The sequence below is a fragment of the Trichomycterus rosablanca genome, chromosome 7 (assembly GCF_030014385.1).
Source record: "Trichomycterus rosablanca isolate fTriRos1 chromosome 7, fTriRos1.hap1, whole genome shotgun sequence".
NCBI classification, from domain to species: domain Eukaryota; kingdom Metazoa; phylum Chordata; class Actinopteri; order Siluriformes; family Trichomycteridae; genus Trichomycterus; species Trichomycterus rosablanca.
In genome coordinates this window covers 14,179,369-14,195,151 of record NC_085994.1, presented here as the reverse complement: position 1 = coordinate 14,195,151, position 15,783 = coordinate 14,179,369, and the positions used below count along the sequence as shown (strand labels likewise).

General features: G+C 39.2%; 1 protein-coding gene across 2 annotated transcripts in view; it reads left to right on the top strand.

Moving 5' to 3' along the window:
• Nucleotides 1-14,882, top strand: part of slc16a1b (solute carrier family 16 member 1b) — a 41,044-nt gene extending 26,162 nt beyond the window's left edge. For both annotated transcript variants that reach the window (XM_062999038.1, XM_062999039.1), the window contains exons 2-5: nt 467-751; nt 8,167-8,310; nt 8,767-9,549; nt 12,147-14,882. In XM_062999038.1, coding sequence (XP_062855108.1) covers nt 535-751; nt 8,167-8,310; nt 8,767-9,549; nt 12,147-12,427 — 1,425 coding nt within the window. In that variant the 5' untranslated portion in view covers nt 467-534 and the 3' untranslated portion in view covers nt 12,428-14,882. The remainder of the gene's footprint in view (nt 1-466; nt 752-8,166; nt 8,311-8,766; nt 9,550-12,146) is intronic.
• The last annotated feature ends 901 nt before the right edge of the window (nt 14,883-15,783 follow it).

Here is a 15,783-nt window from a genome sequence, read left to right as displayed (position 1 = left end):
AGCCTTCGCTCCCCACGTGCATCAATGAGCCTTGGCCGCCCATGACCCTGTCGCTGATTTACCACTGTGCCTTCCTTTGACCACTTTTGATAGATACTGGCCACCCCACAAGAGCTGCAGTTTTGGAGATGCTCTGACCCAGTCGTCTAGCCATCACAATTTGGCCCTTGTCAAACTCGCGCAAATTCTTATGCTTGTCCATTTTTCCTACTTCTGACACATCAACTTTGAGGACAAAATGTTCACTTGCTGCCTAATATATCCCACCCACTAACAGGTGCCATGATAGAGATAATCAGTGTTATTCACGTCACCTGTCAGTGGTCATAATGTTATGACTTGTCAGTGTATGTTAAATGGATAAAGGATTGAACCTTTTTCCTGCTCTTTTCTTGACCAGCCATTTCATTCCATACAATCATTACATTATGTTTAATTCTCTGACTTTGTCTTCTCTTTGTTACAGGTTGATGGTGTAGACAGTCCTAATTTTACCCTGCTCTTCCAGCCCCTGATCCTTTTAAACGAGTAGTCATGCCTCCAGCAACGGGTGGCCCAGTGGGCTACACCCCCCCAGAAGGCGGCTGGGGTTGGGCCGTAGTGGTCGGCGCCTTCATCAGCATCGGCTTCTCCTACGCCTTTCCCAAATCCATCACGGTCTTCTTCAAAGACATCGAGGTGATCTTTAATGCCACCAGCAGCCAGGTTTCCTGGATCTCCTCTATTATGCTGGCTGTCATGTACGCTGGAGGTTGGTTGTTTTCATTTTGCTGACTTTCCTAAGCTGCTTTTTATCTGGCTGTCCTGTTGTTTCACTTCGGGGCAGTTAAATAAGCGCACACAGCTGTGTTTATGTTCATTCTCTGACCTGCTGCTGTTTTCTAATGTGCTACTTATAACTAGAGCCCTACTAAATTCAAGGAAATGTGCTTAATTTCACAGATCACAGATTAAAAAAAACAATGCCTTTATTTGTCATATACACTGATTAGCCATAACATTAAAACCACCTCCTTGTTTCTACACTCACTGTCCATTTTATCATCTCCACTTACCATATAAAAGCACTTTGTAGTTCTACAATTACTGACTGTAGTCCATCTGTTTCTCTACATACCTTTTTAGCCTGCTTTCACCCTGTTCTTCAATGGTCAGGACCTCCACATGACCTTTACAGAGCAGGTATTATTTAGGTGGTGGACGATTCTCAGCACTGCAGTGACACTGACATGGTGGTGGTGTGTTAGTGTGTGTTGTGCTGGTATGAGTGGATCAGACACTTAAAATACTGTGTCCACTCACTGTCCACTCTATTAGACACTCCTACCTGGTTGGTCCACCTTGTAGATGTAAAGTCAGAGATGATCGCTCACCTATTGCTGCTGTTTGAGTTGGTCATCTGCTAGACTTTCATCAGTGGTCACAGGGCACTGCCTATGGGGCACTGTTGGCTGGATATATTTTTGGCTGGTGGACTATTCTCAGTCCAGCATGTCAGTGTCACTGCAGTGCTGGGAATGACCCACCACCCAAATAATACCTACTCTGTAGTGGTCCTGGGAGAGTCCTGACAGCATGCAGAGAAACAAATAGACTACAGTTAGTAATTGTAGAACTACAAAGTGCTTCTATATGGTAAGTGGAGCTGATACAATGGACAGTGAGTGTAGAAACAAGGAGGTGGTTTTAATGTTATGGCTGATCAGTGTATACATGTGTACAGTACAATGAAATTATTTTTCCGCATACCCCAGATTTTATAGTGCCCCTAGAGCTGATAGGGTTTAGGGCCTTGCTCAAGGGCCCAAAAGTGGCTGCATGGCAGAGCTGGGATTCAAACTCTCAACCCTTCAATTCATATCCTAAAGCTCTACCCACTAGGCTACCACTGTCCCAAGTACCACATTTCATGGCAGTCATTAAATAACACACACAAATTGAATGATCGAATAAATGAAAGCTACAATAGACAGCACAGCCTACCTTAATAGTTGAATGTAAACCTAGAACATTCAGTGACTGTGAGAGGCTTTATGTTCTGTCTCGGATGAAAATTCTCGTCTGGGTTTTGACACGGCCCTCTGTGTCCACAGAATTGGTTGGGTGTTTTTCAAACTCAGTTACCTGAGTAGTGTTTTTAGCTGCGTTACAATTTGACATCTGTGACATCTTGACTAAACGATTCCTAACTGAATTGCCGTAGGATTGCTAGGACCACCTCAGTGCAAATTAACCAGTAAACATAAGGCTACGCGAATGAAAAATGTTAAACTAAAATTTCCCAGCAAATTGCATATTACACGGCCGTAAATTAGATAGGGCCTTATAAAACGTTGTTGCCTGTGTGTGTTTGCTGATAGTTTTAGAGATGTGCTTGAAAAGCATCTATCCTAGCACTGTAGTGTCCCAACTAAGAGACCCATGCCACAGATACAACGACAGGAAAACTACAAACAAACTGAACTTGCATACAACTGAACTTGCTTAGTAAAACTAACATAGCCTTAGTAAGCACAAACTAAATGATCATTTATCAAATGCTGTTCAGCCCTACCTGGCTCTGTGAAAGAGAAAGTTCAGTTTCATTAGCCTCACCCAGGCATGATTACTGCCAGACCTGACGAATCTCAACAAAGTCACTTAAATGGAAACGATCTGGCAATGTGAAGCAGGTTATAATGTCTTAAAAAGCAGCATATATGCCGCTCAGGTGGCACAGCGGTTAAATACGCTAGCACACAGAGCTGGGATTTCGAATACATCGTATCGAATCTCAGCTCTGCCATCTGGCTGGGCTGGGCGGCTGCATGAACAACGATTGGCTGTTGTTCAGGGTGGGATGAGCCGGACCAGAGTTCCTCATAACTGGTGCAATTATGACCTCTGCTGGCTGAGTGATGGCGCGGAGTTGGAAAATAATGCGTTGATCAGGGTGTGGCTCTCCATTCACAAGGCTGATCCGCATATGAACTCCTCTCGTGCAGGTGAAAAGAGGCAGTCGGTACTGCGCACGTGTCGGAGGGGGCGTGTGTCAGTTGCGAAGCTCCTCAGTCAGCAGTGGAGGGTCGTATCAGTAGACGACTAGATTGGATACGACTAAATTAAGGGAGAAAATTGGGGGAGGGGGATCGGAGAAAAAACATCATGCCATGTTCTAAAGAGATTTAAATACCAGATGCAAAACAAAGACATTAATAAGCCAGTGTATTGTTTTGTGCAACTGTTACAGCTCTTTTAAAGCTCAACATTGCAATACTAACAACTGAGCTTGGCATTAACAGTTTATGTTAACCAATAATAATAAAAACAGTAATAATTATGTGTGGAGTGAGTGAAGCAGTTTCCTGTTTCTTAATAATATTATTTACATAGTACGTGGGTAACTTTCCAGCTTAACAAAGGCTTTGTTCTTTTGAGTCTCTGCAGACATGTATATGTGCTGGCACAGGATGGTGCTGGGTGACCACATAACTAAATACATTCAGCATTAATTCAATAATCTGGATTTATGAAAGCAATTTACGTGACAAATTTAATCATAAACCCGATAAATGCATTATTGCACCAGCCACTCTCTCAGGACTGTTGTAACCGGTTTGGGCAAGTCGCTCATGCGTACGTGCAGGAGCTTGCGCCCATGAGGCAGCGCAACACAGGATGGTTACTATTCATACAGGATTGCTCACATTTGCTGAGGGCTCAATTGCTTGTCACTCTTACTGGAATAAATAGTTTAAAATAGGCTTATGCAACTATGTAGTTTCCAAACCTATTTCTGTATCAATTTAAAAATGTGCAGTACGTACATCTTTTGTAATGTGCACAACACCCTGAAAAGGATATAGTAATACTTGATAAGGAACACCAAACAAAATACTAGTCTTTTACATCACTGTGTGGGGAATTTTGGTCCACACTTTTTGACAAAATGTTGCAATTAGGCTATTAAGGCCATTTTAAGGTGGGCTTTGATTTGGTGCCTTGTTATACAACCAAATTGTGTTTAAGCTCTAGATCAGGGGTCACCAACCTTTTCGAAACTGAGAGCTACTTCAAGGGTACTGAGTAATAAAAAGGGCTACTTGTTTGATACAAACTAACAAAGTTTCCCGGTTCACCTTTAATGATAATAATTGTAATAGTAAAAATAATAATGTTATTCATTTATGTAATAATAAAAATAATATTCATATATGTGAAGACTGTCTGATCACGTCAATGTTAATGAATGTTAATGAGAGCTGAATTAATTTATCATGGGGCCCAGGCCCTTAATCAAGAAAATATCTCTACACCATTATTCTAATAGAGGGTTTATAGTTTTACTACAATACTTTAACTAAAATAAATGTTTGAAAAGAAGCTTCCCATGCCTAATGTTTACTACTCGTATTTGAGTGTTTGTTACATGTGCTGTGTTGCACTGCTTGGCTGATGCAAGCTTCTGCACATAACCTTTGTTCACACAAATAAAGAAACAAATCCACCCCCACTTTGACTTTTTTTTTTTAGACAGTGCCTATCATTCAGCTATGATAATAGCCACAGCATCTGACGTCAGGAATCAATCAAACACAAAAAATACCCTTTGTTTCACTTGCCCACACATTATTCACAGCAAAGATTTGAACAATGAGTGCTTGGTGCAATCATGGCTTCATTTTTTTTTTTATTACATTTGTCATGCAAATTGTGTTTAAATGATTGTTGCACACGGGGGATTTGAAATTCGGTAATGATTACTGTAAAGCAGTGTAGTGTTTTTGTGACTGCATATAGATATTTTCAGCAACTTAGAAGCAAAGTCTTGTCACTTAATCCATCCCCTATAATTAGATAAAAAGGTGCTCCACCATTTTCACCACCTTAAGTCACATGACATGTTTGGCTCAGCTTACTGGGTTCAGCTTACACTTTTTTTATATATATGTTTTTTGGATGCTCCCATATTCACAGGTTCCCACATTCTGGTCCATGTACCTGATTTGGCGGTTTTATGCCAAACAATCTGCTTATTTTTGTCTGGGCTTGGGACCAGCACTACGAATGCATAGACAAGTGCACCTCCCAATGGCTAGACTGTTTAGCCATCCCCCATCAGACATGTCCAATTATGTCTGAGTAGGGCCCCAAAGTGCCCTCATTGCTCAATTACATTAACAATTAAACATATTCTATGTGAATGCGAGTTTTTTACCCAGGACAGAAATCTATACCTAACTGGATCAGATATAAAAGAAATTTTTAGAAAAACAGCTCCTTCTAAGATTTTAAAATTTCTTAAAAGCATAAAACTAAAACATCTATTATAACCTAAACCTGTTTAAACATCTTTCATGTAGTTAAAGTATTCTGAAAAAGATACAAATGGCACGCCATAGAGATGGCTCTAAATATAGAGCTTATAATGGCGATAAAACCCAAAAACACATGTCTGAGTAGACATTCTACCTGCTGACAGCACCACTTTTTGGCATTAGTGGGCTAGCGTGCTTTACAACTGGGTCATATGTATTTGTGTGGGAGTATTGTTAGTAGCAAATAACTTAGTTGTGGTTCTGCTTCTATTTTATAAAAGGTAATTTTGTTAGAGCCATTCATGTCCAAACAAGGTTTAAAAATCTCAGCTGTTCCAAAACATTCTGAACTAAAGTGTATTAAATATCAAAAACATTTTAGTTAAATAATGACTTAAAACTATTTATCTGTGAGTTAAGTATCGTCTGCTGAGAGGCGTTTACAGACCTATTCGTATGGGAAGCAAGAAGAAACACAAGTTTTGGGTGAACCCACAGATTCCATTTTACATTTAAATCAACATGATTGTGGATAGGCCCAGTTGTATGATTTTAATGATTATTCATTATTTTACAGCCTTAGCTTTTGTCTTGTGTATACCCTAAGTTCTAAACATATTGAACACCGAGAGCCGAGTGGGGACTCGACCTCGAGCGAATTTCCAATCAGTCTGCAAGTGTCCTGCTCAATGTAATTTGATGATTCTGTCAAATGGATGGTTTGATTTGAGTCAGTGTGACAGATTGAGCAGGATGAGAACATGCCGTCTGTAATGAAGACGCTCGGGCACGTTGCAGAGTGGGATGTGAAGATGAAATGTAAATGCCCGCTGAACTGAGTGTCGGTTCAGTTTGTAATTGCTTGAAGGTCGTGTCAGGAGAGATGCTTCACAAGTGAAATGCCGCACACATCTCCAGTAGCAGAATGCTGTTAGTGTTTGGAGATGGTGTGTGTGTGTGTGCGTGCACTGATCTGTGCTTCATTCATCCTGGTTTGGAATGGAAACTTGGTAGCACATAAAGCCTGTCTGAACCCATTAGCGTACTGCAATGTTTCAGACTGTCCTTGTTTGTAAATGGCTGTGTTGAAAGCTCACCAGTTCATTGTTGGAGATTGTCCTGGTTCTCTGATTTGAGACCGGTTATGTAAGATAACACCCCCTCTTTCCAGAACACTGTTAACCCTCTCAGAATTACTATAAACTTGGCAGAAATCAGGAACTACTGTAGATTTCATTTTGTGTGTGTGTGGGAGGGCATTTAAATAAAAAAAAAAAGAGGCCTTGCACAGGAAGCAACAGGAAGTAACACGTACACTTGCAAAGCTATGCAACTGAGATGTGACACATTCATGGTGGGAGACTGCATTACACTGCCATCTAGTGTAGACAAATAAAAAAGAATTCTCTTCGGTTCCTGGACATCCTTAACTTCTAGTATGTTTTCAAACCATAATTACAGAAAGCTGCTCTCTGATAAGCTGTGTTTGTCCAAGCTGTATGCAATTTAAAACCAAATGGAGGTGCATGTGTGCACCCATTAACACAAGGTCGTGATGCACAGATTTTGCTTTTCGATATTTGTCAGGCTTGCCAATAAATGCAATTAATTTTCAACCCAAATGTGAAAACTTTATTAAATAAAGCTTAACAAACAATTTAAAATAACTGGAACCAAATACTAGCCTTTTTGCTTGTGTATGTGTGAGTGTGGGTGGTGTACCTGGATATAAATGAGTTAATGCATTCCAGGACTGTGTGATTGGTGCTTTGCTATTATAGCAGCATAGTTTTATTAAAGTTAGTATACCTTTCAGGCTTGGAATAACTTGGTGTTTTACTTCCTTTTGCAACAAGGCATGTTGAATTTAATTTCTCTTTTTTTCTTGCGAATTGTGTGTGTGTGTTATATTTATTATTATTATTATCATTATTATTATTATTTTTTTTAACAAATAAATGGTATTTTAAACTCAAAACTCTGCTGATAGGGCGGCACAGTGGCTAAGTGGGTAGCACTGTCGCCTCACAGCGAGAAGGTCCTGGGTTCGATCCCCAGGTGGGGCGGTCCAGGTCCTTTCAGTGTGGAGTTTGCATGTTCGCCTCGTGTCCGCGTGGGTTTCCTCCGGGTGCTTCGGTTTCCTCCCACAATCCAAAGACGTGCAAGTGAGGTTAATTGGAGACACTAAATCGTCCATGACTGTGTTCGATATAAACTTGTGAACTGATGAACCTTGTGTAATGAGTAACTACCGTTCCTGTCATGAATGTAACCAAAGCGTAAAACATGTCGTTAAAATCCTAATAAACAAACAAACCTCTGCTGATAAGATTTATTTACTTAGTTTGTGGTCTATGTAGGGAAACCAAGTACTAATTACCTATTTTATATTAACATTTATTTCTATTAGTCTAATACAACTCTCCAGCATGACATTTCTAATGTGCAGGTTATAGATCGTGTAGCTATAGTAAAACATAAAATGCACAGTGGCATGTCAAAGGTTTTTGCATAAAATGTTTTCTAAAAGAGCAAATTATTCAAATGACACAAATGAACATTTAACTGAATTGGTGAAGTAATCTCAGACTAAAATCTATGTGCGCTATCCCACTACCACTTAGATTTAAGGTTTTAATCTCAGCAGTGCTGTTGGTCGGTCGGGCATCTACAAAAACATAATCGGCTGTGTCTGGGGAGGCGGTGGTATCAGCCGAAATTTGGGATCAGCCAAAAGGAGAGGGGAAAAAACGAAAATCTGAAGTACTGCTTTGTTTCTAAACTTCTCCCATGTTTCCCACAGCATAGAACTCAAGTTCAGTGACCAGAAAGTGTGTTTAACGTTTGACCATTTTCACTTCCTAAACAGGACCAGTCAGCAGTATCCTGGTAAACAAGTTTGGCAGCCGACCAGTCATGATCGCTGGAGGCTGTCTGGCAGGCACAGGTCTTGTCTGTGCATCCTTCTGTAACACAGTGGAGGGATTGTACTTTTGTGTCGGAGTAATAGGAGGTGAGTAATAATGCTGATGCCTCACGTACAAAGTGATGTCCTGATTAGCCTGTGTATTACAAAAACATTTTATTTCATCTAGGATTTAGGGTGATATGATATGAGAAAGACCCAGCAATAATTTTGATGTTGTAAATAAAATTTTGAATTTATTGGCAGCAACACTCAAAAAATGGGACTGTGTAGCTTATAAAATTGTGTATACAGAATAATGGCTAAATAAATGGTGCTCTGTATTGTAGTCCTGCTTTGTGACCCAGACCGAAATTAAGTGGTGGATAAAAAAAAAAGTATAAAGATGTTAAAACAAACCAAAAAAATGCTTTTAACGATTAATTGTAGTGCAGTATATCTTGCTTATTATGCTTTATTTGAAATAGTGAATAAAATAGTGAGTCAATAAAATCATGATAGACATGTGATGCATACTTTAGTCTTTTTTCTTTACTTTTACAGGTCTGGGTTTGGCGTTTAATCTGAATCCAGCACTGACGATGATTGGTAAATATTTCTATAAGCGGCGTCCTATAGCTAATGGAATCGCCATGGCAGGCAGCCCTGTGTTCCTGTCCACACTGGCACCTCTGAACAGCTGGCTCTATGATATTTTTGGTTGGAGGGGCAGCTTTCTGATTCTAGGTGGCACTCTGCTCAATTGCTGCGTGGCAGGCTCATTAATGCGGCCCATCGGACCAACACCGCAGCCCAAAGCCGACGTGAAGGGGGACGGAGAAAAGAAGACAGTGATGCAAACCATAAACAGCTTCATCGACCTGACCCTTTTTAAACACAGAGGCTTCCTGCTTTATCTACTTGGCAACGTGGTCATGTTCTTTGGCCTGTTTGCGCCGCTCGTCTTCCTCAGCAATTACGCCAAGAGCAAAGGCATCTCCAAGGACAAAGCAGCTTTCCTGCTCTCCATCCTGGCCTTCACAGACATGGTGGCACGACCTTCCATGGGCCTGTTGGCCAACACGCGCTGGGTGCGACCACGCATTCAGTATTTTTTTGCAGTGGCGGTGCTGTATAATGGTGTGTGCCATCTGTTGGCACCACTATCAACAGACTATTTGGGCTTCTGCATATATGCTATATTTTTTGGAGTGGCGTTTGGCTGGCTCAGCTCTGTGCTCTTCGAGACTCTCATGGATCTGGTGGGGGCACAGAGATTCTCAAGTGCTGTGGGCCTCGTGACCATCGTCGAGTGTCTGCCAGTTCTGTTTGGACCACCCATACTAGGTGTGTGTGCATTATTTATTCTATTTTTAAATAATTCCAAAGTAAACAAATGACTCATTCATGACACGTTCTTTAACACGTAATAAGTAGGGCTGTCACACGATTAAAATTTTTAATCGCGATTAATCTCGATTAAAATTTTTAATCGTGTGACAACCCTAATATATATGTATTCATCTCAATTAATCGCAAACTAATAATTAAGCAAAATTTGAACAGTTATGCACATTGTTATTGCAAGAACGTGTTTACCAATAAAACATTCATAAAATATGATAAAATTATTAAATCTAAATTCATTTTAGAAAGCACATTATCTGACAAAAGTGAGGATCTTTTCCTGTTCATAACCCTGACACTGAAAACAGGTGCACCAACCATAATGTTTTGATCGAATATAAGGCATCAATAAAGCATCAAAACACATATGAATATTTCATAGATCTATTAAGAAAACCCTTTAATACTGTGTTTGTGCAGAAAGAATACTGGGAAATACTGTTCTACATTACCATTAAAACACCTATAAATACCTGAAACAGTCAAGTTAACAGACATTATCTATAAGTAATTGACTGTAGCTATATAAAAAAAAAGTGTTAATTAAAACAGTCCATGTAAACGCTTAGTCCATATAAATATCAGATACGAATGTGTTTTTAGAAAACTACAAACATCACAAATATAAATTGTTTATAACCATGTGAAAGAATAAGCTGAATAAACTGTAGAGATGAAACATCACGCAGAGTTTCACTTCTTACCGGAGGGGGAGGAGGCGGAGCTACGCGGTTTTGATGGACAGCTCTAGCAGCCAATGGAGATACTCGTTACGCTTGCGTGATTTCATTCATCTTTTCATCAACACGTAAAAAAAGTGAAAACCGCTAAAAGTGGTTCATCATCGGACAGTTCATGCGCTTTACATCCTAATTCATCTGAAATACAGTTAATTACCACAGAGACACACATGTATGTGGCACAAACAGCCAAATAAAAAGTTAGATTAAAAATTTTAATCTTGATTAATTTTTTTAATCGCGATTACAATTTTTAACGACAGCCCTAATAATAAGTAGTTCCTTAGAAATATAAAACCAGTCCTACCACATTGCAATTCCTAAAAAATATTTGTTATAGTAGAAAACCACGTGATACAGAATAATAAAGTATGTTCAACTATACAACTATAAAATTATCGTATTAAAGCGCCCAGGTGGCACAGCGGGATATTCCACTTGCACACTAGCACTGAGTTTCTGAACTCCTCTGTGTTGCCTTCGGTCGGCTGGGCACCATCTAGCGGGCATAATTGGCAGTGCCTACAGCAGATACTAATTGGCCACTGTATCTGCAGGGTCAAGGACTGACTATGTGTTTGGGTGGGTGGGTCTTCATACGCTGTGTAAGGACCCTGATTGGCAGAAGAGACGTCTGTGCAGAAAGCAAGGGAGGGCTGTGCATGTGTGTACAGCGACGTGTTCTCCTCGGATGCAATTTGGTATCTCTGGTAGCAGCGGAAGACAAAATTGAGTGCGCTAAATTGGGAGGAAAATGGGTTGAAAATGCATTTTAAAAAATCTTATTAAAAAATATTCCCTCAGCTTCTCTATCAGGTAATGAGGGACTGTTTCTTAAATCAGGATTGCCATTTATGACCAAACTACTATGTACCGTTACATGATTCCCCTGGCTCTTTTTAATGGGTAAATGTTAAACTTTTGCACCTAAAGAATTCTCGTGGAACATGGCTATATTATGCATTAAACTGATGCAAAAAGCTTGGTTCACTAAGTAAATTCATGATTTGAGTTTGACCCAGAGCTCACCTTTAATAAACAAACATATGCTATACAGATCTGTGTGGGAACACAACACTGGCAGGTGAGGAGATGCGGCTGCACATTGGACACGTGTCGGATGGAGTGTGTGGTGATCCGACTTGCCTTGATTAAATCGGGTGTTGTGCAAGCAGCAGTGGATTCACAATCGGGATTTGGAAGTTACTAAATTGACAGATAATGTGTCTGGGGCGGGGGTGGGGGGGGTTTGCGGACATTGGAATTACATACAAATAGAAATTCTACATTCAAGTAAGTGGGTAGCACCGTCACCTCACAGCAAGAAGGTCCTGGGTTTGATTCCCAGGTGGGGTGGTCCGGGTCCTTTCTGTGTGGAGTTTGCATGTTCTCCCCATGTCCGCGTGGGTTTCCTCCGGGTGCTCCGGTTTCCTCCCACAGTCCAAAGACATACAAGTGAGGTGAATTGGAGACACTAAATCGTCCATAACTGTGTTCGGTATAACCTTGTGAACTGATGAACCTTGTGTGATGAGTAACTACCGTTCCTGTCATGAATGTAACCAAAGTGTAAAACATGGCGTTAAAATCTTCATAAACAAACAAACTTGATGGCAAGTCTTTAACGTTCTTTAGATGGGCATAAAGAAGTCATGATGCTGTATACTGTATATCAAATAATAGTATTTTTTTTTTTTTCTACCTTTCTGTTTAACTAAATTACCTACTAAGAAATTGCTCAAAAAAGGTTTTAATATAAACACTAAATATTTGTGTCTACTGTAATTTGTTTTGTAGGCAGACTGAATGACATCTACCACGATTACAAATACACCTACATCGGGTGTGGCATCATCCTGATCATTGCGAGCGTGTTTCTGTTCGTTGGAATGGGCATCAACTACCGCTTGCTTGATCGAGAAAAGAAAGCGGAGGAGAGAAAAGCCGGGCTTGAAGCCAACGATGAAGAGACCAACATAGACAACGCCATGAAGGAGAAAGAGAAGGAAGCTGAGAATGACGTGTCCACTCCTCTCACACACGGATCAGTTGCCAAAATGGATGAAGACACTGTGTAACGTGCATGAGTGCACCATAAACACACACTCACATCTACCTGGCAATAGTTCTTTTATTCATAACCATCCACAATAAATCTGAATAAGCAATGAAAGAAAGCAAGGAAGGTTTAAGTTCAGCCAGCAATAGTAATACTCTCTCGATGCAAATCCATACTTACTGCTCACACCTTTAACATCACCGCTTCGTGCTACATTCAGTTCTTGACTCTGAAGCTGGATTACAACTGAGATGTCATGATAGACGTATGAATGATGAGACCAACGTTCTTCACATGCTGCCAAAAGGTTTATGCAAGCACTCCACCACAGCTGCTATTCCTCCATTTAATTCCAAATCTACATACAAATAAGCCATGGTGCATCTGGACTTGAATAATTGCAGCTTTGAGATGAACAGCATGTACAGAAAGTATCAAACGAGGACTAGTTTTCTCATATGTCCGAGCATGTGTGCGAGACCAAGAACGGTAATTTATTGAGCCAAGTGGTCCAGTGTATTTCCATTCTGATTAAGTGCAGAAACATGGCTGAAGATCTGTAGTCAGAGTTAAATAGTTGAGTTTTTTCTCTGCTGGTGTTTCATTTCTTCACAACAAATATTTTAAAGCATTATTAGGAATCTGATACACTGCCAAATAGAACTTTAACTCCAGTACATGCCTGCCAGAAGGTAATTTCACACCTTCACAGCAATTTATTTTATTTATTTAGCTTTGCGTTAGCCCGTGCCTGTTCATATGGCAGCGTATACTGCAAAATACACTATATGGGCAAAGGTTTGGTACCCCTCTTCGAGTTACTGATTTCATGTGCTTTAGCTACAGTAATTGCAAATAGCAAAGGGAAGCATTAGGAAACCTGACCTCAGTCTCACTGAACAGCTTTGGAACAAACTGGAACATCAGTTGAGGCTTTTCTGGCTAATATTAGTGTCTACATACAAATGCTCTTTTGACCTAATGGGCACAAATTCCCACAGACATACTTCTAAGTCTTGTGCGAAACCTTTTTAGAAGTGTAGCTGTTATGGCTGAATCACACACAGAGGTCACTATTTTAATACCAATCCATTTTGGAATGGGATTTCCAAAAAGCGCTTGTCACATGCCCAAATAATTTTGGCCATCAGTGTATGTGACATTTTGATTTTGATCTCAGATGAACCTTTTGTGTCAATTTCTTGGATCAGGGTTAGTCCCAAAATCTCCATAGTAGTTTCCCACTGCACTTTTTCAAATCATTCCAATACTAGACTTTAGTGTTAAGGAAACTAGCCAAGTGGCTGAGGATTTCTAAAATTGGAAATAGTAAAAATTTGGTTCATCGAACATATACAGATAATACAGTGACCTTGTTTTATAGTTTTGGACTAAATTGAAATACAAACTGTGATTTACAGCTGAATAGTTAGTCTAGAATGAGAGCTATTCCTGGTCCTAGTAACGTTTGAGAACTGAGCAAAATAACTAGCTTTTAAAGTTGGAACATTTATCATTCATTTATAATATATGAAAAGTATTTGCTGGTTCTGTATGAAAGACGGGACGTTGTGTCGGGTTTAGATGTTTCCTTTTTATACATTTTATAGTGTTCTAATTTCACATCCAGTATAGGCTTCAAACATATGCACACTAGGCATATGTACATAAACAGAATATTACATTTACTGGTGAAAATATTCACCTATTGCAAACTAACTTCAATTCCATTGCACTCCTAAATGCCAGTATGATTTACTGTGTTTGTGCACACTGACTTTCAGATGGAACATGATCACCCTGTTATTTGTGGTATGTAAATCTGAGTTATTTTACAGGCTTAAGTGTGTAACCATGTTGTGGCTACACTGTATATACTGAGATGAAATTGAAATGTTCTGCTTTTAGCTGGCTTTTACGTTCATATCGAGTTGTATTGAGAATCAAATATATTGTACTTCCAATATTCATTCCAAACCTGAATGGAAGCACAAAACAAATGTGGTGTTGTAGCCTAGTGGTTAAGGTACTGGACTTGAGCAAGGCCCTTAACCCTCAGTTGCTTGGACAATATACTGTCACAGTAATGTAAGTCGCTTTGGATAAAAGCGTCTGCTAAATGCTGAAAATGAAATGAAATGAATGATGGTGCATAGTGTTCAGCATTGCGGTGTGTATACAGACGGCCTATAAATTCATGCTTTGGCTACAGATAATATGAATGAGTGTGTGTTATTTTAGATACATGGAAAGCCATCCAGCACAGACTGGGTGTCGAACTTAGTAAAGACTTTGTATTAAGAAGCTTCATAGACACTTGTTAATCTTAATTTTAGGCTTTATTGTTTTGTTTTAAGGAAGCGTGTGAGTCTAATTTTTATATTAGAATTTAATGTTATCTGACTGAGTTTTGTATGTTTGACCTGAAGTAGCAAATCAATAAACTGTTTTTAATAAATCCATAAACATGTGAATTGAAATCCATTTTTGATCATTTACTCATCTGATAACTGGAATTAACATTTAATATATTATTTTCAATTAGAAATAAAATGAAAGAATGAAATTGTGTTGCAAGTGAAAGATGCAAGTTATTCTGTGATTGATTTGCCATTAACTAGTTGATCTATTTTTAGGCTTAAAATAGTATCAAATACGTCTGCCACAATAATGAGATTTTAGCTGATGAATCTTGTGTGTAACCAGTAACTATCTGAACTGTCATGAATTTAACCAGTGTGTAAAACGTGGCTTTAAATTCTAATAAATAATTAAATATAGTATTTTACAAACCTCAAATAAATAAAAAATGATACAGTATACAAGTGATTTGTAAACCCAGTTTGCTCTATATTTAAACATACTGTACAGAAACCATATTTAATGTGTATATACTTAAATTTACCCTTATGTTAATGCCTACAATATGGGACGGAGCATGTTAGATGTGTATGTTCGCTATAAATCATTAGCTTGGTTAACAAGGCTAAGTCAAGTTTCAGTATGTTCCTATGTTACATTAGCAAACATGTTTATCAGTTCAATGGCAAGGTAATCAGCAGCTGCTAGATAAAATTGTAAGCATTTAGGTAATGATTATCTGAAATATCGATGAACAGTACATAAATGCTCATTGCTTAATTTCTTCATTTATTTACAATGGAAACAGTCTAAAAGTTTAAACAAGGCATAAATACAATTCAGCATAATAGTGGATCTTGTAAGATTGCTTCCTGGGCACTCATGACCACTGCAAGATACAAATACACACCTGTGGTAACCACAACAGACAGGAAGTTTTTGAGGCTATTAGTGTCCTGAAGAGCTGCTTTGAAAAAACTATCTAGGGTGTTCATGGTGAGGACATCTGTACCA